The 23,981-nt window shown below is 42.0% G+C and overlaps 1 protein-coding gene across 1 annotated transcript in view; it reads right to left on the bottom strand.

Moving 5' to 3' along the window:
• The window catches only part of NUP58 (nucleoporin 58), a 55,358-nt gene extending 31,672 nt beyond the window's left edge, over positions 1–23,686 (bottom strand). The window contains exons 1-6 of the mRNA XM_079775405.1: positions 23,371–23,686; positions 16,499–16,641; positions 11,990–12,139; positions 11,214–11,351; positions 7,599–7,709; positions 545–569 (exon numbers count right to left, since the gene is read on the bottom strand). Coding sequence (XP_079631531.1) covers positions 545–569; positions 7,599–7,709; positions 11,214–11,351; positions 11,990–12,139; positions 16,499–16,641; positions 23,371–23,477 — 674 coding nt within the window. The 5' untranslated portion in view covers positions 23,478–23,686. The remainder of the gene's footprint in view (positions 1–544; positions 570–7,598; positions 7,710–11,213; positions 11,352–11,989; positions 12,140–16,498; positions 16,642–23,370) is intronic.
• Positions 23,687–23,981: the final 295 nt, after the last annotated feature.

Raw genomic sequence — 23,981 nt, 5'->3', positions numbered from 1 at the left:
ATTAGACCGGACAGCCGAACGACCTTCCGGATGACCTTCTGGATGAAGCTGTGCTGTGAGGGCTGAGGAAAGCCGCCACGGCTGCAAGGGCCAAGGCAACCACCACAGCTGCAAGGGCCGAGCCCCCCCCACAAATTTTGTGCATCAAGCATCTAGTTTATATATAAAAGGTACACACACACACAAAATCACACATGTATATTTTCATTTATATATATAAAAGGTGTTCCAAAAGTAAAGTTCCATGAATTGTTCAAATTTTAATAAGTTAAAAAAATACATACATATATTTGCATTATTTGTGGGAAAGCCAACTACTCCCTAGAAAGAACTGGTTATAAGTTTTCTTAAAGATTAAAAATTTGACCTTTTGTAATCTTTTAGAGCTTATGTGTATTATTTTATTTTTGACAAAGATTGGTTAAAAACTTTTTCTTCTAAATGCCTACATAGTTCCATGTACTTCCAACCATACCATTTACCTACAATTTAATAAATAAAAATTTTTAATTACAATATTTTAAAAGTTAAATTGTAAACTTACTCTGGTCTTGTTCCCGTTTTATCACCTAAAAAATTCAAGAAAGTTTGTGTAAAAATAGGTAATTTAACAATGTACTACAAATACAAGTTTTAAGTTAATGCAAACTAAGGTATAGACAGAAACGGTTAGGCATTTCTTAGATTGCCCCTTAAATATCATGACTTGTCACAAACCCCAAACACAGCAAGTTATGGAGATATATTTATGTATATATAAAGTTATGTATCTGATTTGCACTTATTTCTTTCAAGGATAAGAATCTTCTTTAATAAGACAGTGAAAGACAAATATCATTATGATTTCATATATATGAGAAATCTAAAGAATAAAATAAACAATATAGAAACAGATTCATAGATAGAGAAAAGACTGACCGCTATCAGAGGGAAGGGGGGTTGCAGGTCTGGGTGAAGGGATTAAGCAGTACAAATTGGTGGTTACAGAACAGTCATAGAGATGTAGATTACAGCATTGGAAATATAGTCAATATATCGTGATAACTATTGACAATACATATTGGGCCAAGTGGGTACCTGAAGCAACGGGAGGACCACTCTAAAGTACATGATTTTCTAACCAGTTTGCAGCACATCCGAAACTAATATAGAATAATACTGAATGTAAACTGTAATTGAAAAAAGAAAAAAAAAACACATTTGTTTTTAAAACTACCTTCCATGAAAAATATCCCTGCCTGGCAGTTTAATTCCTAAGAGCTTTACTTGATACTTTTTAAGGCCCAATCAGTATGAAAATACTAAAATATGTCAGATTACCTGAACTTCTCTAAATATTTCATAAAAGCAACAAATTTTAAAATAAAAACGTTTTTGTGTCTGCAAACAAAAGCCCTCACAGTAATAATATCTAAAAATAGAAAAAAGAAAAAGTGCTCCTTCAGCAAATTAAGCAGTGACCTGTATGTTAAAGAATGTACAGAAAATACAGAAACACACAAAAACTCAATGGTTCCTTCCAGCCTTTTTCTGCACATACACATTTTAATCATGTTTTTTAAAAAAATATATATGTATGTATGTATGCATGTTTTTATTGATTTTAGAGGAAGAGGGAGAGGGGGGAGGGGGAGAGGGAGAGGGGAAAAGAGAGAGGGTGGAAGGGGGGAGAGAGAGGGAGGGAGGGAGGGAGGGAGGGAGGGAGGGAGGGAGGGAGGGAGGGAGGGAGGGAGAGAGAGAGAGAGATAGAGAGAGAGAAACATCAATCAGCTGCCTCCTGCATGTTTCCTACTGGAGACTGAGCCTATAACCCAACCATGTGCTCTGACAGGGAACTAAACCGGTGACCTTTTGATGCATGGAACTGCACCAAACAACTGAGCACACTGGTCAGAACCTTACACATACATTTTTAAAAGCAATCAGAATTTTCTTAGCATGCTGTGAATATTTTCCATGTCAATTAAAATTACTTTAAAAGATAACAGAGTGCATAGATGATGTAGCTGTATCATAACCTTTATGCCCAACCCTTTTCTTAGCAACAAATGTCTATATCTACTTGTGCACTACTTGATTTGCATTCCAAGAAGAGGAATTTATTGGTCAAAGAGTATGCCAGGGTAGGCCTTTGACATATTACCAAACTGACCCCTTACAACAACTGACCCAAATTACCTTCCCATGTACTAGGAATAAGAGTATCTTTTCCATCACACTCTCAACATCAATAAACACATTAAAAAAAAAAATCATTGCTAGTATGTAGGCGAAAAATACCACTTCATTATAATCTTAATTCATATTCCTGATAGCACCAAGTAAAATATTTATTTCAAATGTTAATTAGACAAGTGCATTTTTTCTTTTTTGAACTACCTATTTATGCTACATTTTTGAGGTTATTTCCCTTATTGACTTCTAAGAGCTATTTCAACATTAAGCAAATTAATTCTTTCTCATATATATGATATTTCATGTCTATTTCTTTTTTTCTAAGCCTTGCCGAAAGAAGGCCACCAAATATTTTGGTTGCCTCCTAAAAAAAAATTTGGGAGAGATTTTCATGTCTATTTTAAAAATTAGATCCTTATAATTGCAAGATACATCTTGATTTCAGAAATGTTAAAATGTGGGAAAAGCAACATCTAGAAATCAAGTATTTTACCTTAAATTTGTCATTTACCTTTTATCTCTAAACATAGGGTTTTTTTGTTTAACTCTTTAATCCAACTAAGTTTTTCATATTTTGTATCTCATTGATTCTAAGATATTTTTTCCTTTCTTAGTTTGACATTTCTGAAATTGGCACCCTCGTTCTATAAATATTGTCTTAGATCTGATGAGACAGTACTATAAGGTAAGGATTTCATTTGTTTTCAAGTAGTTCAACTATTTTATTGACTAGTTATTATTTTGCTATTTCTTTGATATTCCATTTTGCTATCTTCTATATATGTAAGAGGCTAATATGCAGTGTGCCCTCTGGAGATTGGGAGTTTGATCACTTGCTATGACGTGCACTGACCACCAGGGGGGGGGCAGCGTGGGAACGAAGGTTCTGGCCAGCATCTGGAAGGCCCCGATTGGCCCTGATCGCTGGCCAGGCCTAGGGTCCCTAGTATTTTATAAAAAAATTAATAAACACACAAACATGTGTATATAAAACTTGCACCTGTTTCGAGACTAGTGTGGACTCCTGAATAGTCTCCCTAGCTTGCACCTCAGTAATACCCGTGGCCTACTATAAAGGCTTCTTAACAGTTCTCCACATCTACTCTTGGCTTCCTGCACATTATTCTCCATATGGTTGTCAGATGCTTTCTTAAAATACAAATCTCATCATGTCATATTATCCAGATCAAAACCCTTTAGTTGATCAGTATAATTACGAAACTTTAAAAAAAATGTTTTTATTGATTTCAAAAAGAGGAAGGAAGGGAGAGGGAAAGAAACATTGATGTAAAAGAGAACCATCAATCAGCTGCCTCCCGTATGCCCCCTACTGGGGATCAAGCTCACAACCCGAGCATCTGCCCTGATCGGGAATCAAAATGGCAAACTCTTGGTGCATGGAATGATGCTCAACCAAGTGAGGCACGCTGAACAGGACTAATTACAAAACCCTATTATGGCATACAAGGCCTTTCATGATCTCTGGGACCTAAATCTTTCTGTTCTGCAGGTCTTCCAGCATTCTCATCTCTCGGCCTCACTCCATGCTGCTCCCTCTTCACGGAATGCTGTTCCCTACCATGCTTCATCTGATTAAATCCCACTAATACTACAGGTCTACCTAATGTCGCTACTAGAAAAAGAAATCTCTTGACTGCTTTGACACATATAACAGATGAAGAAAATGGGGATGTGATACCTGTAGTCATGTGCCTTTATTATTCTACTAGAGGCCGGTGCACGAAATTCGTGCACTGGGGGAGGGGGATGTCCCTCAGCCCAGCCTGCACCCTGTCCAATCTGGGATCCCTCTCACAATCTGGGACTGCTGGCTCCCGCTGCTCGCCTGTCTGCCAGCCTGATCACCCCCTAAACATTCCCCTGCCAGCCTGATCGACAGCTAACTGCTCCCCTGCCAGCCCAATTGGCCCCAACTGCCCTGCCCTGCTGGCCTGATCACCCCCAACTGTCCTCCCCTGCCGTCCCAGTCGCCCCCAACTGCCCTCCCCTGCCAGCCCAGTCACCCCTAACTGCCCTCCCTTGCCAGCCTGGCAGCCCCTAACTGCCTTCCCGTACTGGCCCAGTCACCCCTAACTTCCCTCCCTTGCCAGCCTGGTCGCCCCTAACTGCCCTTCCCTGCAGGCCTGGTCGCTCCTAACTGCCCTTCCCTGCAGGCCTGGTTGCCCCTAACTGCACTTCCCGGCAGGCCTGGTTGCCCCTAACTGCCCTTCCCTGCAGGCCTGGTCCCCCCCAACTGCCCTCCCCTGCAGACCTGGTCGCTCCCAACTGCCCTCCCCTACCGGCCCGGTCGCCGCTAACTGCTCTCCCCTGCTGACCATCTTGGGGCGGCCATCTTTGACCACATGGGGGTGGCCAACTTGTGTGTTGGAGTGATGGTCAATTTGCATATTATCTCTTTATTATATAGGATTATATAGGATACTAGAGGCCCGGTGCATGAAATTCGTGCATGGGGCTGGGGGGGGGTGTGGAGTTCCTCAGCCCAGCCTGCACCCTCTCCAATCTGGGACCCCTCGAGGGATGTCCGACTGCCCGTTTAGGCTCAATCCCAGTAGGATCAGGCCTAAATGGGCAGTCAAACATCCCTCTCACAATCCAGGACTGCTAGCTCCCAACTGCTCGCCGGCCTGCCAGCCTGATCACCCCCTAACCACTCTCCTGACAGCCTGATTGATGCCTAACTGCTCCCCTGCCAGCCTGTTTGCCCCTAACTGCCCTCCCCTGAAGGCCTGGTTACCCCCAACTGCTCTCCCCTGCAGGCCTGGTCCCCCCAACTGCTCTCCCCTGAAGGCCTGGGTCCCCCCCAACTGCCCTACTCTGCAGGCCCAGTCGCCCCCAACTTCCCTTCTCTGCCAGCCTGGTCACCCCTAACTGTCCATCCCTGCAGGCTTGATCGCCCCCAACTGCCCTCCCTTGCAGCCTGGTCCCTCCCAACTGCCCTCCCCTGCTGGCCTGATCACCCACAACTGCCCTCCCTTGCAGACCTGGTCCCTCCCCTGCTGGCCATCTTGTGGCAGCCATCTTGTGTCCACATAGGGGCAGCCACCTTGTGTGTTGGAGTGATGGTCAATTTGCATATTACTCTTTTATTAGATAGGATAGAGGCCTGGTGCATGGGTGAAGGCCAGCTGGTTTGCCCTGAAGGGTGTCCCGGATCAAGGTGGGGGTTCCCTTGGGGCGTGGGGTGGCCTCTGCGAGGCGCCTGTAGTGGTTTGCAGGCCGGCCACACCTCCCGGCGACCCAAGCAGAGGCCCTGGTATCTGGGATTTATTTATCTTCTATAATTGAAACTTTGTAGCCTTAAGCGGAGGCTAGGGCAGGCCAGGGCGGGCGGAAAGCTTGGCTTCCTCCATCACTGGGGAAACCCAAGCCTCCTGCTCGCTCAGTGGCCAGAGCCATTTTTGTTGGGATTTATTTATCTTCTATAATTGAAACTTTGTAGCCTTGAACGGAGGCCAAGACAGGCCAGGGCGGGTGGAAATCTTGGCTTCCTCCATCGCCAGGGAAACCCAAGCCTCCTGCTCTCTCCAGCTCCGTGGCTGCCACCATTTTTGTTGGGATTTATTTATCTGCTATAATTGAAACTTTGTAGCCTTGAGTGGAGTCCACGGCCAGCCAGGGTGTGCGGGAAGCTTGGCTTCCTCCATTGCCGGGGAAACCCAAGCCTCCTGATCACTCCGTGGCTGCAGCCATCTTGGTTGGGTTAATTTGCATGCTCACTCCTGATTGGCTGTTGGGCATCGCAGAGGTACGGTCAATTTGCATATTACTCTTCTATTATATAGGGTGGGCACTGACTACTATACACCTTCAACCACTACGTCTACACCTTCAACCACTACTTCATTCTAAGTTCTGAGAGGTTCAAGGCAATATATATGTATATACTCTAATAAGACATGCTTTCATCAGAAGCAGAAAAGATGTTGTAAAACAAAACAAAAAATCATACACAGGCCCTAGCTGGTTTGCCTCGGTGTATAGAGCATCAGCCTTTGGAATGAAGGGTCCCAGCCCATGTTTGATTCCAGTCAAGGGCACATGTCCGGGTTGTGGGCCCAATCCCCAATGTGGGCCTGACCCCCAATGGGGGTGTGCGGGAGGCAGCCGATTGCTCTCATCATTGATATTTCTATCTCTCTCCCTCCCTCTGCTCCCTCTCCAAAATCAATAAAAATATATATTTTTAAAAATCATACACAGAACCAACAATAAAAAACTTTTCAAAATGAATTTGGCTAACTTTTAAAAAGAATATTCAGCATAACAAGAGCACAGCAAGAAGAGCATTTTCCTACTCACTGCTGAGTACATAAATTGATAAAACCTTCCTGGAAAGCAATTTCACAACATATACCAAGAGTCTCCAAAATGTCCCTGTCTTTAAACCAGTGATTCAATTTCTAGGTATTTGCCCTAAAGAAATAACCAAAAATAGGAACAAAATTTAAAATAAAAGCAAATGCTTAGACAGTATTTACTATGTGCCTTGCTCTGCTAAGGTTTTACAAACAGTAATCCTCAAACTAAACCTACAAGTAGGTACTGTTAAGTTTCTCCCACTCATAGATACAAAAAAAACTAAAGCACAGAGAGGATAAATAACTTGAATAAGGTGAGAAAGCTTGGAAATAGTTGAACCATAATTTGAACCCAGGCAATTTAGCACCAGAATTGACACTCTTTAAATTACAATACTACCCTTACTCTCTCTGTAAAGATGCCCAAATGCAGTGATACTTTCCACAGTAAAATAATTGGAAATAAGCACTATCAATTAGATGATGGCTGACTAAATTGATATATCCATTCATAAGATTAATATTAAGCAGCATTAAAATATTTTAAAATTACTGACATTGACAAATACTTTTGATATATTATTACACAAGAACAGGTTTCAAACAATATTTGTCATGCTCTCAAATAAAAAATATTTATTAGCCCTAACCAGTTTGGCTCAGTGGATAGAGCATCAGCCTGCGGACTCAAGGGTCCCAGGTTTGATTCCGGTCAAGGGCATGTACCTTGGTTGCGGGCACATCCCCAGTAGGGAGTGTGCAAGAGGCAGCTGAATCGATGTTTCTCTCTCATCAATGTTTCTAACTCTCTATCCCTCTCCTTTCCTCTGTAAAAAAATCAATAAAATATATTTTTTTAAAAATAAAAAATATATATCAATACATTAAGATAGACATAGGCACATACAAATCTCAATTTTCTAGAAAAATAAAACCTTAAATGGACAGCATACAAAATTGATAAAAATACAATGCAAACAAACTTAAAAGTAAAAACTTTACTACTGAATATATTATATATAACTAACAATCTTCCAGACATAGGAATTTAAGTTCCCTTACAGGACTGTTAGAACATAAAATTATAATAACATTACTTACTCTTTTTATCTGATGAACTACTAAAATCTATACCACCAAGGCCTTCATTGCCTGCAGTTGAAGTAGCTGCTGTGGTTCCCAAAGCCAAGCTTAAAGCATTCTGTCCAAGACCTACAAATAAGCTAAATGTCATTTATAAAGTTCACTGGAAGTCTTCATAATGATTACTTCTTCTGACCAAAGCACTCCAATGCTTTTAAGTTGGATTCCAGATTTTCTTTATACTTGATTTAGGAAAATAACAAGAAACAAGTCTAGAGCAAGCTCTAAACCAGTGATGGCGAACCTATGACACGCGTGTCAGCACTAAATATTTAGTTTTTGGTTTATTAAATACAATTATATATAACAATTATACATTTATGTTATTTAAACTATAAATATCGCGAAATAATGTTTTTTCCTCAAAGTGACACACTACCTGAGTTATGCTCAGTTTTTTTGGCGAAGTTTGACACACCAAGCTCAAAAGGTTGCCCATCACTGCTCTAAACAAAGACTGATAGTCTTGCTTGGATTCAACAGTATATGTAGTTTGAATATGACTTTTTTTTTATTATTAAAAAGGGTCAGAATACATGTTAATTCAATGTATGTGGACACTCAATTTTATGTTTGTAAATCCTCTCTACAAAAGCAGTTTTAGTATGTTTTCAGGTGAATACATCTTGTCTTACAATAATGATTTAGAATTATATACTTTTAAAATACGCTAGTATTGAATGTATCAATTAACTTGATAGGTGGAGTTAATTAAGGAATAATTTTACAACAAAGTACATCTATCAAATCACGTACATTTAAAAAAATCTTACTATTTTATTTGTCAATTATATCTCAATAAACCTGGGGGTAAATATCTAGTATGAATTTATAAGAGTTTAGTATAATATAAAACAAACCGTTTTATTATCAATGAAACTTAAAGAACTAATACTTGGAAGTCTTACAGTTCCAAATATACTCCTAGGTTCTTTGCATAAAACTTTTTTTTAAATATATTTTATTGATTTTTTACAGAGAGGAAGAGAGAGGGATAGAGAGTTAGAAACATCGATGAGAGAGAAACATCGATCAGCTGCCTCTTGCACACCCCCCACTGGGGATGTGCCCGCAACCAAGGTACATGCCCTTGACCAGAATCGAACCTGGGACCCTTGAGTCCGCAGGCCGACGCTCTATCCACTGAGCCAAACCGGTTTCGGCAAAACTTTTTTTTTTTAAAGTAGACTTCATTTATTTAAATCCTACCTTACTGACAAAAGAAATTGGAAGAGTTATGCCGAAACCGGTTTGGCTCAGTGGATAGAGCGTCCGCCTGCGGACTCAAGGGTCCCAGGTTCGATTCCGGTCAAGGGCATATACCTTGGTTGCGGGCACATCCCCAGTAGGGGGTGTGCAAGAGGCAGCTGATCGATGTTTCTCTCTCATCGATGTTTCTAACTCTCTATCCCTCTCTGTAAAAAATCAATAAAATATATTTTAAAAAAAATTGGAAGAGTTAGACCATAGTTAATAAATAACTTCTTCAGTTTTTAAAAAAAACCAATGGCACTTTCAGGTTAATATAACCATAAATTAAACATTTAATATTGTGTCAAGAGCCTAAGAAAAATTAGGACAGACCTAAAAACTCAACAAGCCACAAAAACAACCCCCTACCTCTCCTTTCTATTATTTTTGTATCTTACTCTGATAGGAATCTTTGGGAGAGGTATTTAAATATCATGCAAATAAATGTATGTTATAGTCATCTAGTGATTTGATTATTAGAAGACATTTTTAATACCTACAAAGTTAGACAATAATGACAAAATATTTGAAAGATCAATGAAATTTGAATACTACAAATTTCTACAGATTATCTTGACCAACTCCTTTTTCCCCCTTCCACTGACTTGGAATTATTCCATTAAATTTAGTATTTGAATAGAAGACACAAAAGAATTATAGCTTTAACAGAAATCAAGTCACATCCCTTCATCTCTCCCACACAACCAGGTACTCAGTGAAACTACTGAACTAGCCATTATAAATAAATCTAAGTATTTTCAGAAATTCTGTGATTTCAACATGTATCAACTATTCCTAATATGTAAATTGTTAAACAGAAATTCTTGATGTTACACTGTTACGTTAAGTAATTATACAACTTTTTCAAATAAAAGGGAAGTGTTTCTCACTCCCACAAAACCCCATTGGCTTTCCTATATTGGCATTAGCTATAGCCAAAATTCAAAATATCTGTAGAATCTGTGACATAAGGCTAATTTCAAAATAAGCATGAAATGAGAAATCAACCCAAGATATAAACATTCATTCAGTAGTCTCTGGCAGGTGAACTGATGCTTAAGTATTACCTGACTAATAAAATTACTTAATATTGTATTTTACACTCTTGCCTTCAAAGCATCTAATACACTTCCTGACATCTATAATAGAAAGCCACTCCTAGAACCAGAGCTTAAAAAGTCAAGATGTCTTACAATGACTGTAGATACTAAATGATGCTAAGACTATTCAACTGCTATTTATTAAAAAGACTAGTAGCCCGTTTGCACGAAGATTCGTGCAATAGACCTTCATTCACCTGGCTGCCTGCACCAGTTTTCTTCCGGCACCGGGGACACAGGCCTTGGCTGTGGCCACCGCCTTCTGCCTTTTTCAGGGTCGGGGCTTGGCCCCGGGCGGTGGCCTTGGGCTCGGGGGCACTCAACATCCTTGCTAAGGATCGCAGGAGCCGACCCCCAGTGGTTTCCTGCGATCCGTGCAGGCTGCCCACTGGTGCCCAAGGCCGGGAAAGCGTCCGCCCCAGGCTTTCCTGGCCTTGGGCTTGCCGCACCCAGCGTCCCTGCTACCGATCACAGGAGCCGACCCCCAGTGGTTTCCTGCGATCGGTGCAGGCTCCCCGCTGGTGCCCAAGGCCCGGAAAGCCTCGGACCCTGGGACCCCCGGGAGCGGCGGGAGGAGCCGGGCCACGCCCCCCCAGGTGGCCCATCGACCCCCCGACCCCCGGGAGGGGCAGGAGGGGCCGGGCCACACCCTCCCAGGTGGACGATCAACCCCGGGACCCCCGGGAGGGGCGGGAGGGGCCGGCCACGCCCCCCGGGGTGCCGATGGCCCCAGGCACCCCCGGGAGCGGCGGCATGGGCCCGGCCATGCCCCCCGGGGTGCCGATCGCCCCAGGCACCCCGGGGAGCGGCGGCATGGGCCCGGCCACTGGGCACCGCCATCTTGATCTTCTCAACAGCGGATATGCCACCTGGAGTCCCGCCCCCAGCCTCCTGCCGGCCCAATCGTGGGCATAGCGGAGGTGCGGTCAATTTGCATGTTTCTCTATTATAAGGTAAGATAACTTTCTCTAGAAACTTTATTGACTCCTCAAATAGGTGCCTCTTCATTTCTTTATCTAGTCAGTCAATATTGAGAAACGGAAAAATGTATTTCTAAAATACTGCTAAGAGGTCCAATTAGGCATGAAAAACATTACAATTGTTTTCATACTAAAAGAAAAACAAATTTAATGAGACAAAGCAATCTGCTCAAAATGCCAAAATAAAGTAAATTTTAAAACAAATTATTTACTATTTCTAGAGAGTAAGGACCATCAATTACCTGATGTTGCTGTGTTCGTACTCTGGAAAAGCGAACCTCCCAAACCAGCTAAGGCTCCCCCTAAAGAAAGGCCTGTTGATGCAGTCGTAGTTGTGGCTGTCGTTCCACCCAAATTATTAAGAGTAAATCCTGTGGATGCTATAAAAAGTGAGACTGTAAGTCTTCAAGAGGAAACACTGTTTCTAGAACATCATAACAAATACAAAACACTTTCTTTAAAAAACTGATGTCCACGATAAAATTGGCTCTTGGAAAAAACTACTCAATAAAGATAAAATTATATATACTTATGAATAAAGGAAAAATGAGTGACAGAAAAAAACACACAAAACTTTGGGTTATAAAAAAATGGTATCAGGTAACTGATTTCACACAGTAATAAAGAGTTTTCAGCCAGGCCATCAACTCTACCTTCAAATCTGAATGAATTTAAGCCAGGCAAGGTTTATGCAAACTTTTTATTCTTCCCTGTCACCAAAATACTCTTTGAAAACAAAGTATATATTAATGGTTTTACATTTTATTTCTCTTATCCTCTTCCCTGTTCTGCTCTCTGTAAATAGAGACCAACTTCCAAGATGGTCTCTGCTGCTTTAATGCCCAATGTTGATCTTTTACACAAATCAGTAATTTAATACGTCAAAGTTGCTGAATGACTTAAGTAAAAAATTCCCCAATCTGAAGTTACATTTAATAAAGGTGGCTACCTATGTACACTCACCAAATAAAGATAAAATTTAACCATAAAATGCGACTTTTTTTCCATTCTGTCTCACCTGCTGGAGTTGATGTCAGAGCAGATGAAAGGGTAAGACCACTAGCTGAGGTAGAAGTAATAGGCAAAGCAAATGGTGTGGCAGATGCTGCAGGTTTACTGAATCCTAAACTGAAACCTGTTGTAGATGCAGATGTAGTGGCTGGAGTTCCTGTTTAAAAAAAAAATCCTTACTTTACTATAATTTATATGTATCATACCATATACCAGTCAATCAGGATCCCTACAAGTTAGTGATCCTACTTTTTATAGATAGAACAAGGATGTACTTCTGTATGTATAAGAGAAAAATATAAAATTTGACACCAAATCATAGTGAATAGTGAGTGAAATGATGGTCCTATTGAGTTAAGCAAAAGAAAATTGAATCAATGAGATAATACTGAAATTCAATTTTAATTGTACCCCTAGACTGACCTAAAACAGCATTTAACCTTTCTTTCCTTAATACCCTAGCAGAAAAATGACCCATCTTCTCAAAACTATATACATGACAATTCTCTACTGCTTAAGATCCTCTTTCTTCTGGTTCCTGTGTTTGCCAGCACCCAGAATTCTTCCTACCCCACTTTTGTCAATCTCCGTTTCATCTGTTCACTTCTTAACTGATACACCCTATGGTTTACTTCCTGCTGCCTTACTTCCTAAAAGATCTCACCCACTTTCAGAATTTCAACTATAGGTACATGGTCTAAATCTACACTTATCTGAGTCTGCATTGGCTAGCTCTACCCTGATGTCCCTTTGGACCTCTATATTTCTCCCTATTAAAAAAAACTTTCCTAAACCCCCATATGGTTAATTCAGTTACTCATGGCAGAAATCACAATCCCTTTTGACATCCCTTCTCTCCTTGCATTCCATTAGCCACAAATCCTGTCAAGTCTACTTCAGAGATATCCCAGCAATACAAGCATACTCTAAAACGTTAATTCAGGCCACCTCTCTCTCAGTAACTAGTACAATAACCTCTTAATTTGTTTATCTGTTATCAGTCTCCTCTAGCCTATAATCTATTCTTGGAATTACCTGTTACTCTTTTTTTTTTTTTAAAGAGGGATGGAGGGAGTAAGGGGAGAACAACAAAATACCCTCTCATTCCCCCTGACATAAGGTTCCATTCCCATTAGCTTTCCACTGTCTCTAAAATAGAGTCTAAAGTGTTGGCATATAATAAATCACCTTTCCTAACTGGTCCTCTTACTCCTCAAATCTCTCCCTACTATTCCTACCTCTGAAACCTAAATCCCCAAGAACAAAGTATTTTTCCTATTTCCCTGGATCTTTTTATAAGGCCTCTGCACTTTCCACTCCTCCATCTAGAATGTTTCCTGTCCTTAAAATGAACTCCTACTCTCTTCCTCCTCTGCCTTCCTTGATGCCTTTCATACATATGGTTAGAGCATTTGTCAGAATACCTAAGAACATAGTTTTATACTTGCCTATTCCCTTCACCTCACAACAGACCGAGTGTCTTGCTAACGCACTCAGCAGTTCCTGACCATCAACAGCTAATGCTAAATGTTCAAGGCATTATGCATAATGCCACAGAGTTAGGAAGTAGTAGCTGCTCAAAAATTTAAATGAAGAAAAGTATGAATGGCCTACATTTTGGCTTCTCCTAAAAGCACTAAGAGGAAAAAAAGCCAAAAATTATCCTTCTGGATTGACTTTAGCACAACTGGAAGTTCCTGCCAGAGTACAGTGCTTTGAAATCATGTATGAGTTCTACAATCTCAGAAAATAAGAGGACCCAATTGCTTGCCCTTGTAGCCAATTGTCCAAAATTTGATGGTAAACATGTATTTCTGTTGACAATAGGTTAAGTAGCCACCAAGTGAAGCAAGTCCACTAATCTTTCATTTATTTCAATTTTTAATTGAGGTTCCTCGATATCCTTTCATTCTTCCATTGCCTTTCACATTTTTTATTGCCATCCAGATTCAAGGCAGGCTATAATCCTAGTTATTCACATTCCCTTCAGCAGATAACTATAAAAAACTAAGATTTTTTTCAGCTGGAAGGGAATCCAAAAACTTGTTATAGTCCAATTACCTAATTTTATAAATAACTAAAAGCTGCTAGATACTTCAATGACCAAAAATGGCCTCACAACTAATTAGATGTACAACCAGGGCTTAATTCCAAGACTTCTGGCCTATACTTTGGTGTTTTTTCCACTAAAAGGACTCAAAAGACTGAAAAATGTATTGTAAAATAAATTTTAAAAGAAAAACCAAATCTGAATTAAAAATATTTTAATAAAAAGGTGTTTTTAAAATACTCAAATACTGAAAGATTCTTTGATAAGTCAGCATCTGTGATCTGCATTCAGTTCCTTACATGCTTTCCTCTATACCCCAGCTCTGCAGGATATTAGGAAAGAGAAGAGTAAGAAACCACAGATCTAGAATCTTTCCTCAAAAGTTCTTACCCAGAGTTAATCCTGTAGTTATAACTGATGCTATTCCTGGAGACAAAAAGAGAAATAAAACGTAATCATCAGTGGAAGATGGCATTCTTTTGGTTTTTCACAAGGGCAAGACTCAGAATCGCCTTCAGGGAGTGAGAACACTGCTAATGACCAAACATATCACAATTTCTTCTTCCACCATAACCATCTATATACACTGAGTGGCCAGATTATTATGATCTCTGAACGCATAATAATCTGGCCACTCAGTGTATATCCTATCCTATATAATAAAAGGCTAATATGCAAATTGACCCCTCAACCAGGAGTTCGACCAGCAGGCAGGCCGGCCAACCACCCATGTCCCCTCCCCCTGGCCAGGCTGGCCAGACCCCACCCATGCACGAATTCATGCACCGGGCCTCTAATACACACACACACACACACACACACACACACACACACACACACACTGAGTGGCCAGATTATTATGCATTCAGAGATCATAATAGTCTGGCCACTCTGTATATAAAAAGCCAGGGACCGGAACAACTGGTCGCTATGACACCCACTGCAGCCAGTGAGCTGGCCCGATAGGGAGTGGGGCCCGCAAGCAAACCTCTCATGGCCCTTCCCCCCAAGCCACTGATGCCTGATTGCTCCCCTCCCCCACTGGCCAATCGCCTGCGGCCCCAATCCCCAGCCGACCTGGCCCGATCGGGCCCCAATAGGGGCGGGTCGGCTGGCCAATCTCCTGCCGTCTCCTTCTCCTGACAGACCCAGCCCCAATCCACCCCGAATGGGCCCAGGCTGGCCGGATACCACCTGTGCATGAATTCGTGCACTGGGCTCTAGTTAACTAATATAAACACTCTTCCTATAGCACTGATTACAAGCTGTAAATAATTTGATTAATTAGCAAATAAGACTTATAAAATGAAAAAAAAATATTGCTTATAACAAAATTAACCTTTTGCACTTGGATGTCGAGTGTGACTCGACACGGTTAGCATTGGTAGCAGGAATCAAGAAAAAAGCAAGCGAGTGCAAAGGGTTAAGCAAGGAATAAAAAAAGGTCTAAGAAACAAAAACAAAAACACCCTGGCAAACAGAGCTAAAGCTCACTGGCTCGTCTCATCTTTACTCCTGCAGTTCTTTCATTTTTTATGTGTGGCTGTGAAAGTGTTGCAATTAATGCTGGAAGGCCTATGCAAAAGGTGGTAACAGAGACCAAGAGGCTCTGAGGATAGAGAATAAAGGATAAATAAGGAAGCAACTTCAGTGAAACGTATTTTTAGCTTATAATAAAATAACTGTAGTATTAAACACACTTTTTATTATTTTAATGTCCACCAGAAATCTTACCCTCTTGCCCTTTTACCACTTAAACTATTAAATTATTTAATGAATAATTTAAAATATTTCTTAAAAATGCAAATTATAGCCCTGGCTGGTATCACTCGGTTGGAGGGTCCTCCCGTATACCTAAAGGTTACAGGTCCAAATCTTGGTCAGGGCATATACCTGGGTTACAGGTTCAATCCCAGTTTGGAGAGGTGTGGAAGGCAGCCAATCTATGCTCTCTCTCACATCAATGGCTCTCTCTCCCTCTCTCTCTCTCTAAAAAAAGATCAGTAAGTATTACCTCAGGTGAGGATATTTTAAAAATTTTTTAAAAAGAATGTAAACTACAATGTTATAGCAAAATAGGATGCTGACTGCCCCATATATGGTAATTAATTAATGGCCAAATTGGTAAACTTGTCTTAATCTTCATTAAGGTAAAACAATGCATTATATAATCTACTACAGAATTTTTAATTACTTTTATTTGCTATATTTAAAGAGATATAACTTCTTTAATTCTTTAAATGTATGTGTGTTTTCCTTCCTTATGCAAAAGTAGATCATAGCTAATGACTGGGCCTGTCATTGGCCCTTAATTCCACATCCCTATATTTCCTTTCATCTTAGTATTTGCCATTTTTTAAGTTTACCATCAATGACAATACTTATAAATGGAGAAGATTCAGTACAGACTTGAAAAAGGATAAAATCCCAAACCTACTCTCTGAAAAATGTGACAATCCTCCTTACCTGTATTTGTTCCTCCTAGAGTGAATCCAGTGGCAGGCTTAGATCCAAAGAGCCCAGTTCCAAAACCACCTGAAGGAGCAGATGTAGTTGCTGGAGTCGAGGTGCTTCCAAGAGTTCCAAAATTGAGGCCCACAGAAGGGTTGCTTATTAAAAAAATAAAAAATAATAAAAAAATAAGGTCCACTAGAGCCAATACTGACTTAAGAAAAATGAAAATTAACTCTTCAAGGTTAATTTCTTTCATTTAACACTAGAGGCCCGGTGCACGAATACGTGCACCAGTGGGGTCCCTCGGCCTGGCCTGTGGGATCGGGCCAAAACCGGCTCTCCGACATCCCCTGGGGGGTCCTGGATTGTGAGAGAACGCAGGCCAGGCTGAGGGACCCCACCGGTGCACGATTGGGGCCAGGGAGGGACGTGGGAGGTTGGCCAGCCAGGGAAGGACCGCGGGAGGGCTCCAGGGCGTGTCTGGCCCATCTCACTCAGTCCCGATCAGCTGGACCCCGACAGGAAGCTAACCTACCAGTCGGAACATCTGTCCCCTGGTGGTCAGTGCACATCATAGTGAGCAGTTGAGCAGCCTTAGCATATCATTAGCACATTATGGTTTGATTGGTTGAACACATGACTGGACACTTAACATATTAGGCCTCCCATATAATAAAAGGCTAATATGCAAATCGACCAATGGCAGAACGACCTGACACGCACTGACTACCAGGGGGCACACTCAATGCAGGAGCAGCCCCCTGGTGGTCAGTGTGCTCCCACAGGGGGAGTGCCATTCAGCCAGAAGCTGGGCTCACGGCTAGAGAGTCCAGCAGCAGTAGCAGGAGCCTCTCCCGCCTCCACGGCAGCGCCAAGGATGTCCAACTGCTGGCTTAGGCCCGCTCCTCATAGGGAGCGGGCCTAAGCCGTCAGTTGGGCATTCCCCGAGGGCTCCCGGACTGTGAGAGAGCACAGGCCAGGCTGAGGGGATCCCCCCGCCCCCGAGTGCACAAATTTCATGCACCGGGCATCTAGTTTATTATATAGGACTAGAGACCCGGTGCACAGGGGTGGGGAGGGGGAATGGGGGTGTCCCTCAGCCCGGCCAGTGCCCTCTTGCAATCCGGGACCCCACAGGTAGGGTCCCTAAGCCTGGCCAGCAATCAGGGCCTATTGGGGCTTTCCTCCCCCCGGCTGCTGGCAGCTGGCCCAGCCCCCACCACTGCTGGCCTGGGCCTCCCTCTATGGGGCAATTGCTGGCTGGCCCTGCACACCCGGCCAGCAATGCTGTGGCCTGGGCCTCCCTCTGTGGGGCGATGGCGGGGCCCCACCGACCAATCGCATTGCACCCGAATTGGCTGGCCTGGCGCCAGTGCGTGTCATAGCGTGGTCGTCCAGAAGGTCGTCCAGACAGTCTTTCTGCTGTTTGGTTGTTCGGTCGATTTGCATATTATGCTTTTATTATTACAGATATCTAACGTATCTCCAGAGAGCATAGATTGGCTGCCTTCCACACCTCTCCAAACTGGGATTGAACCTGTACAAAAGGAACTAATAAGTTTAACCAAATTTAATTATTTTTCAGTTATCTTTAAAAATAAATCCACACATAAAATTAATCTTTAAAAAATATAATACCAATCTTCAAGAAAAGCATAATCTAGAGCAATTAAGACTTCAGATCCCAAGTAATCGCAAACAGAACCACACATTCTTATTCTATTTTTGTTTGAAAGTGAGCTATTTAAAAATGGCCATAATGCCCTAGCCGGTTTGGCTCAGTGGCTAGAGCGTCAGCCTGCGAACTGAAGAGTCCCAGGTTCAATTCTGGTCAAGGGCACATGCCTGGGTTGCAGGCTCGATCCCCAGTGTGGGGCATGCAGGAGGCAGCCAATCAATGATTCTCTCTCATTGATGTTTCTCTCTTTCTCCTCCTCTCCCTTCCCCTCTGCAATCAATAAAAATATTTTTAAAAAATAAATAAATAAAAATGACCACAAGGAAATTCCTTGAATGTGGATCATTTTCCTTTTGAACTACTCCTTTACAATTCACATTACTAAACTCATTTGTTCTTCCCCAACATACCCAGAAATGGAAAAGATTATCTAAGTTGTCTTTACCATCTCTCTATTGCTACATTACTATATTTATGAGGTGGGAGTGTAGGTATCTTGCCACAAAAAAAGCAGTAAGGCCGAAACCGGTTTGGTTCAGTGGATAGAGCGTCGGCCTGCGGACTGAAAGGTCCCGGGTTCGATTCTGGTCAAGGGCATGTACCTTGGTTGCGGGCACATCTGTGCAGGAGGCAGCTGATCGATGTTTCTCTCACATCGATGTTTCTGACTCTCTACCTCTCTCCCTTCCTCTCTGTAAAAAATCAATAAAATATAAAAAAAGAAAAGAAAACCTAAATTATAAAAAAAAAAAAAAAGCAGTAAGAATTGGGGGTAGGGGAAGTAGGGTGACAGAGAGAAGAATTAACATATCCTGGCAAGAGTAAAATGCAGCCCTAGCTGGTTTGGCTCAGTGGATAGAGCATAAGCCTGTGGACTAAAGGGTCCTTTCTGGTCAAGGGCACGTCAGGATTGCAGGCCCCATCACCAGTAGAGAGCATGCAGGAGGCAGCCAATCAATGATTCTCTCTCATCATTGATGTTTCCATCTCTCTCTCCCTCTCCCTTCCTCTCTGAAATCAATAAAAATATATTTTTTAAAAAGTAAAATGCAAAGCAAAATTACCCCTATCAAGATTGTGGCGCTAGCTGGTTTGGCTCAGTGGATAGTGTCGGCCTGCAGACTGAAGGGTCCCAGTTTCAATTGCAGTCAAGGGCACATGCCCAGGTTGCTAGATCCTCAGCACCAGGCATTAAGGAGGCAGCCTATCAATGATTCTCTCTCATCATTGATGTTTCTCCCTCTCTCCCTCTCCCTGTCTGAAATCAATAAAATATATATATATATATTTAAATTGTGTTCATCAGCAGAAATTCTCTTCAGAATTTTTGAAAGAGCAGCCAATAACAAGTGATGTGAACAAAGTTCACAGCTTTTCAACTGTTCTCATCAAGCCTCAGTTGAGGCTATCTATAGGTAGAACAAATTACGAAAGTAGGCAAAAAAAAAGAAAAAGAAAACCCCAAAACTTGACCACTTGATATTTCAAAAATTATGTAGGAGAGTTAACAGAGATTATAACAATTATGAAATCCCACTCATCCTACATATGTAATCCAGGCCTTTCCAAACAGACATTAATTGCCATGAGGACTCAATGTCAGTTTTGAAAAGCTTATAAGCCTGGGAAATTTCAATTTAAGGGGAAGGCAGTAATGTTATGGCTGGGATCCAGTACCAGGTCCCCATTGTGCTGATATGTAGGTGATACTACTTAATCCTTTTGAGCATCTATTTCGTCTGCAAAGTGGGAGTAATAGTACCCGTAGTATTTTTTGTAAAATTAAGAGATCAAGCAGGACAAATTAACTTCACTCGATACACGTTGTTACTATTGCTATCATTAGGAACAAGTATAAATTCTACTAAACACATTATATAATGCCAGCAAATCACTGTGAGGGCTATAGAGAGGGAGGAGCTTAACTAAAGAGGTAGAACTTGAAATGAGTCTTCAACTCTGAGTAGGAAAAAGAAGAGGACATACACTAATTGTGTCTTAGTTTACCACTGATCTTAAAAATGATAGCAGGCTGGGGTGGGGGCGATGGGTGGGTTGTCAGGGCAGGGCTGCAGGGTCTCACTGACAAAGCACAGATCTTTAAACACTTAAACTGGGCTTAAAAGAAACATTATCGGCATATTTTAATTTAAAAAATTATTATGCTCCCCTTCCTCGCAAATCAGTAATATTTTTTAAAATATATTGTTGATTTCAGACTGAAGGGGAGAGGGAGAGAGAGATGGAAACATCAATGATGACAGAGAACCACCGACCAGCTGCCTCCTGCATGCCCCCACTGGGGCTTGAGCCCACTACCCGAGCACATACCCTTGACTGGAATTGAACCCGGGACCCTTCAGTCCCCAGGCCAACACTCTCTCCACTGAGCCAAAACAGCTAGGGCCAGTGATCCTTTTTTTACTATCTCATAAATATGCAAAAGATGTACAATGAAAATATGTATTTTAGACAATTAAAATATTTAAAATTTCTTGAAGACACAATGAAGTGCTTCATAATTAAAGTTGAAAACATTACCAAAGAAATACATCAAAGTGAAATGGTATTACTTTATCAGTGAAGCAAAATAGAAATGTCTCTGTGGCAGAGAAATTTACTTACTTGAAGAAAAACAAAAAGCTACCCCAGACCTGACCTCAACCCATTATCTGCCACTGACTCAACAGGATGTGAGCCAAGTTGACTCCAGCAGATCAGTAATGTGATTTTAACTTCCCCAGCTTGCCTTAATGTGGACTTAATAACATAATAGTTAACATTTACTGAGCACTTAGCAAGTGCCAAATATGCTACATTTTCTACATGCTTTATCTCATTCAACAACTCTGAGGTAATTATTATATTCCTTTTCCAAATGTGGGAACTGAGGCTTGGAGAGGAACTTTGCCAGAGTGATACCAAATCACCAAATGGCAGCAGGAGCAGTCAGGCCTCCCAATTAGTATTCCAATGGAGAGATGTTAGTCAGTCTCTCCATTTCTTAATTTATCCAAGCCTTTTTAAAACCTGTGTAAATCTTCCTAATTTATTACCAATAGATAATTAACTTACTTGATCATTCAACAGTATTTATTAAAGTCCTTATTATATCCCAGGCACTGTTATAGGGACTGAGGACTAAGGATGAAATGGTAAATAAGACTCTGCGCTCCAGAAATTTCCAGAGAGAAAGAGAATCAATCAATCATTCCTTCAACAAATATATATTGGGCTTCACAGTGCCTACTGGAAAAAACAGTATGAAAAGGTCTCCACCCTCATGGAGCATCCATTCTATTGCTTGGCTCAGACAATAAATAAGTCAACAAAAATACATAATGAACTGTTACAACTGTGATAAGTGCTATGGTACTGGGTACTATGATATACACTTCCTATATGCTGATAGATCAGAAAAAGCCTCTCTGGGAAAGTAACCTTTTTAATCCCAAAAGTAGGCATTAGCTTGGCACGTGGGGTATGAGGTAGTAAAGGAATTCAAAACAGAGGGAACTGCCCTAAAACGGGAAGGGGTTTGGCCAAGAAACTGAGAAAGGGCCCAAGTTGCTAGAGCAGTGTTTTTGGAACTAAGGTCAGGACCCATTAGAGGGTACGAAATCAATTTAGTAGATAACATGCATTTTTAAAAAATGAAATGCAACAGAAAAAGATACCCTTACTTCATATCAGTGCATCATATGAAGTAAGGGTATCTTTCTTGAAACTTTCAGTTACTTGTGTTCCTGAACTGGGTGATAATATAAATGCAATTTAATGGGTCTGAACCACTGAATTGGAGCAAACTAAAATAAGGAAAAGATGGGCTCAGGATAAACCTGTTGAAGAAGTTCCAGATTATTTGAGGACCATAGCAAGGTTTATTTTTACTTCATTCCAATAATAATGAAAATTCATTGAAGGGAGGCAATGTGAATTTAAAAAAAATATCAACCTGGCTACAATGTAGTAAAAAGATTGACATAAAAGTAGATTTTTGAGATTTCACTGAACTAGTAAGTAGGAAATGATGGGCGCAGTTCTCATTTAACAAGGGAAAGGTGACTGGTTGAAAACCAGGTGGGAATCTTAAATATTTTCATAAGAATGTAAGCTTCAGGAGAGCAGGGCTCTTATTTACCGCCTAAAACATAAAAGTGTGTCCAATAAATATTTGTTCAAGAAATGACAACAGCTTGCAGCACTGAAAATGAAGCGAATAGAAAATAATAAAAATTACCAAGCCTTGCTGATTAAGTGTATAGAGTGAGAGAAAAGGAGGCATTAAGGAAAACTCGCAGATTTCTGACTTGATGTGTAGCCTGTGGTCCTCCCCGCTTTTTGACCACAATGCTGAAGGTATTTCTGCCTTTGTAATCTACAGCAATATTCTTTAAGCTTCTATGCACACGACTTGATTTAATAAACTCCACCTTTATCTTCAAAAGATTGAGTTCTAAAGATTGAATCTGTCATCAATAAAATGATTTTTAAATATTTTAATTGCCTCTTTCGGGGCTTCTGCTAGTAAAATTTTTGTCACCGGTGTAGCAGGTTGCACAGAAATGGATGCATATATTACCTACATTTTGCAATTTAATTAAGACAATGTGAGTCATTAAAACACAACATCCTCACTTATGATATGCTCATTTGCATACTGTTCAAAGTTATGCTGTAAGAAGTAAAACAAAAACAACAGGACAGCTAGAGTCCCATGAGGCACAAAGACTTGAACACTCGTGAACCACGAACTCATCAAAGCTCTATAATGTCTAAAACCGCATTATCCTGAAACAAATTCATTATCAGGGAGAAACTTTTGTCCTTAAATTTTCCTACTGTCTTTCTCTAAAACCCCACAATAAGCTAGATTTCATTCATTCGCACAACATTCATTCTGTGCCTAAGACTGACAAACGGCTAGGGCCTTGCATCCAGGCAGACCTCACTAGTAGGAACCATGTCCGAACCCGAACCATCGTAGATTCTGGGGCCCCCCCAACACAGAATCCATCCGCCCTCCTCTCGACCAGGCCGCACGTGGTGCTCGGGCAGGGCGGCGAGTGGGGAGCCCACGAAGCTGGCGCGGGGCAATTATTTTCCTCCAGGACCGAGAAAGCCCGCGGGAATAAAGATGGGCGGGATTACCCCACGGGAATGTCGCTGGGAGGGCCTGGCCAGGAAGGCGAGGAAGTGCGGTTACCTAGACGCCCCTGTTCCGAAGGAGAAACCGCCGCCGGTGCCAGTCCCGCCGGCGGCTACGGTGGTGGAACCCAGCGCGCCGGTCCCGAAGGAGAACCCCGTAGACATGGCTGCCCCGGCTCAGCGCCTTCAGGACGCGGAAAGGGGTCTAGGACGCTCCTCTCGCATTAAAGCCGAAGCGGGCCGGGAAGCATTGCTTCCCGCCTCAGCCCGGACCCGGCGGGAACCTCCAACTCCAGCGGCGGCGAAACCAGGCCGAGGCGGGCGGAACCACCGCGCAGGAGGACGTCCCAGCGCCGCCTGCGCGCGCACAGCCCACCGGAAGCGAGCCCGGCGCGCAGGGAACTCTGGACGGGGTGGGGTCGGCGTGCCGCGCAAAGCACCCTGGGCCTGGGGTTGGGTCCCTGCCTGCTCTCTGGAGGTAGACGCCCGAAGTTCAAACAAAACCACGCTATTTCCCTTTTAGTTCTATTTCGGCAACCGCGCTGACGTTACCTGTATCCCAGCGCTGTTGTATCTCCATTCATGCTCATGTCCTTGCCTGCGTCCTAAAAGGAAGCGCAGAATCCCAGAGTTGGGAGGGCCTTATTGATCATTTTTATCCTCCGCCTT

This window comes from Cnephaeus nilssonii (assembly GCF_951640355.1).
Source record: "Cnephaeus nilssonii genome assembly, chromosome: 6".
Classification (NCBI taxonomy): Eukaryota; Metazoa; Chordata; class Mammalia; order Chiroptera; family Vespertilionidae; genus Cnephaeus; species Cnephaeus nilssonii.
This window is presented reverse-complemented; position numbering and strand designations above follow the sequence as displayed.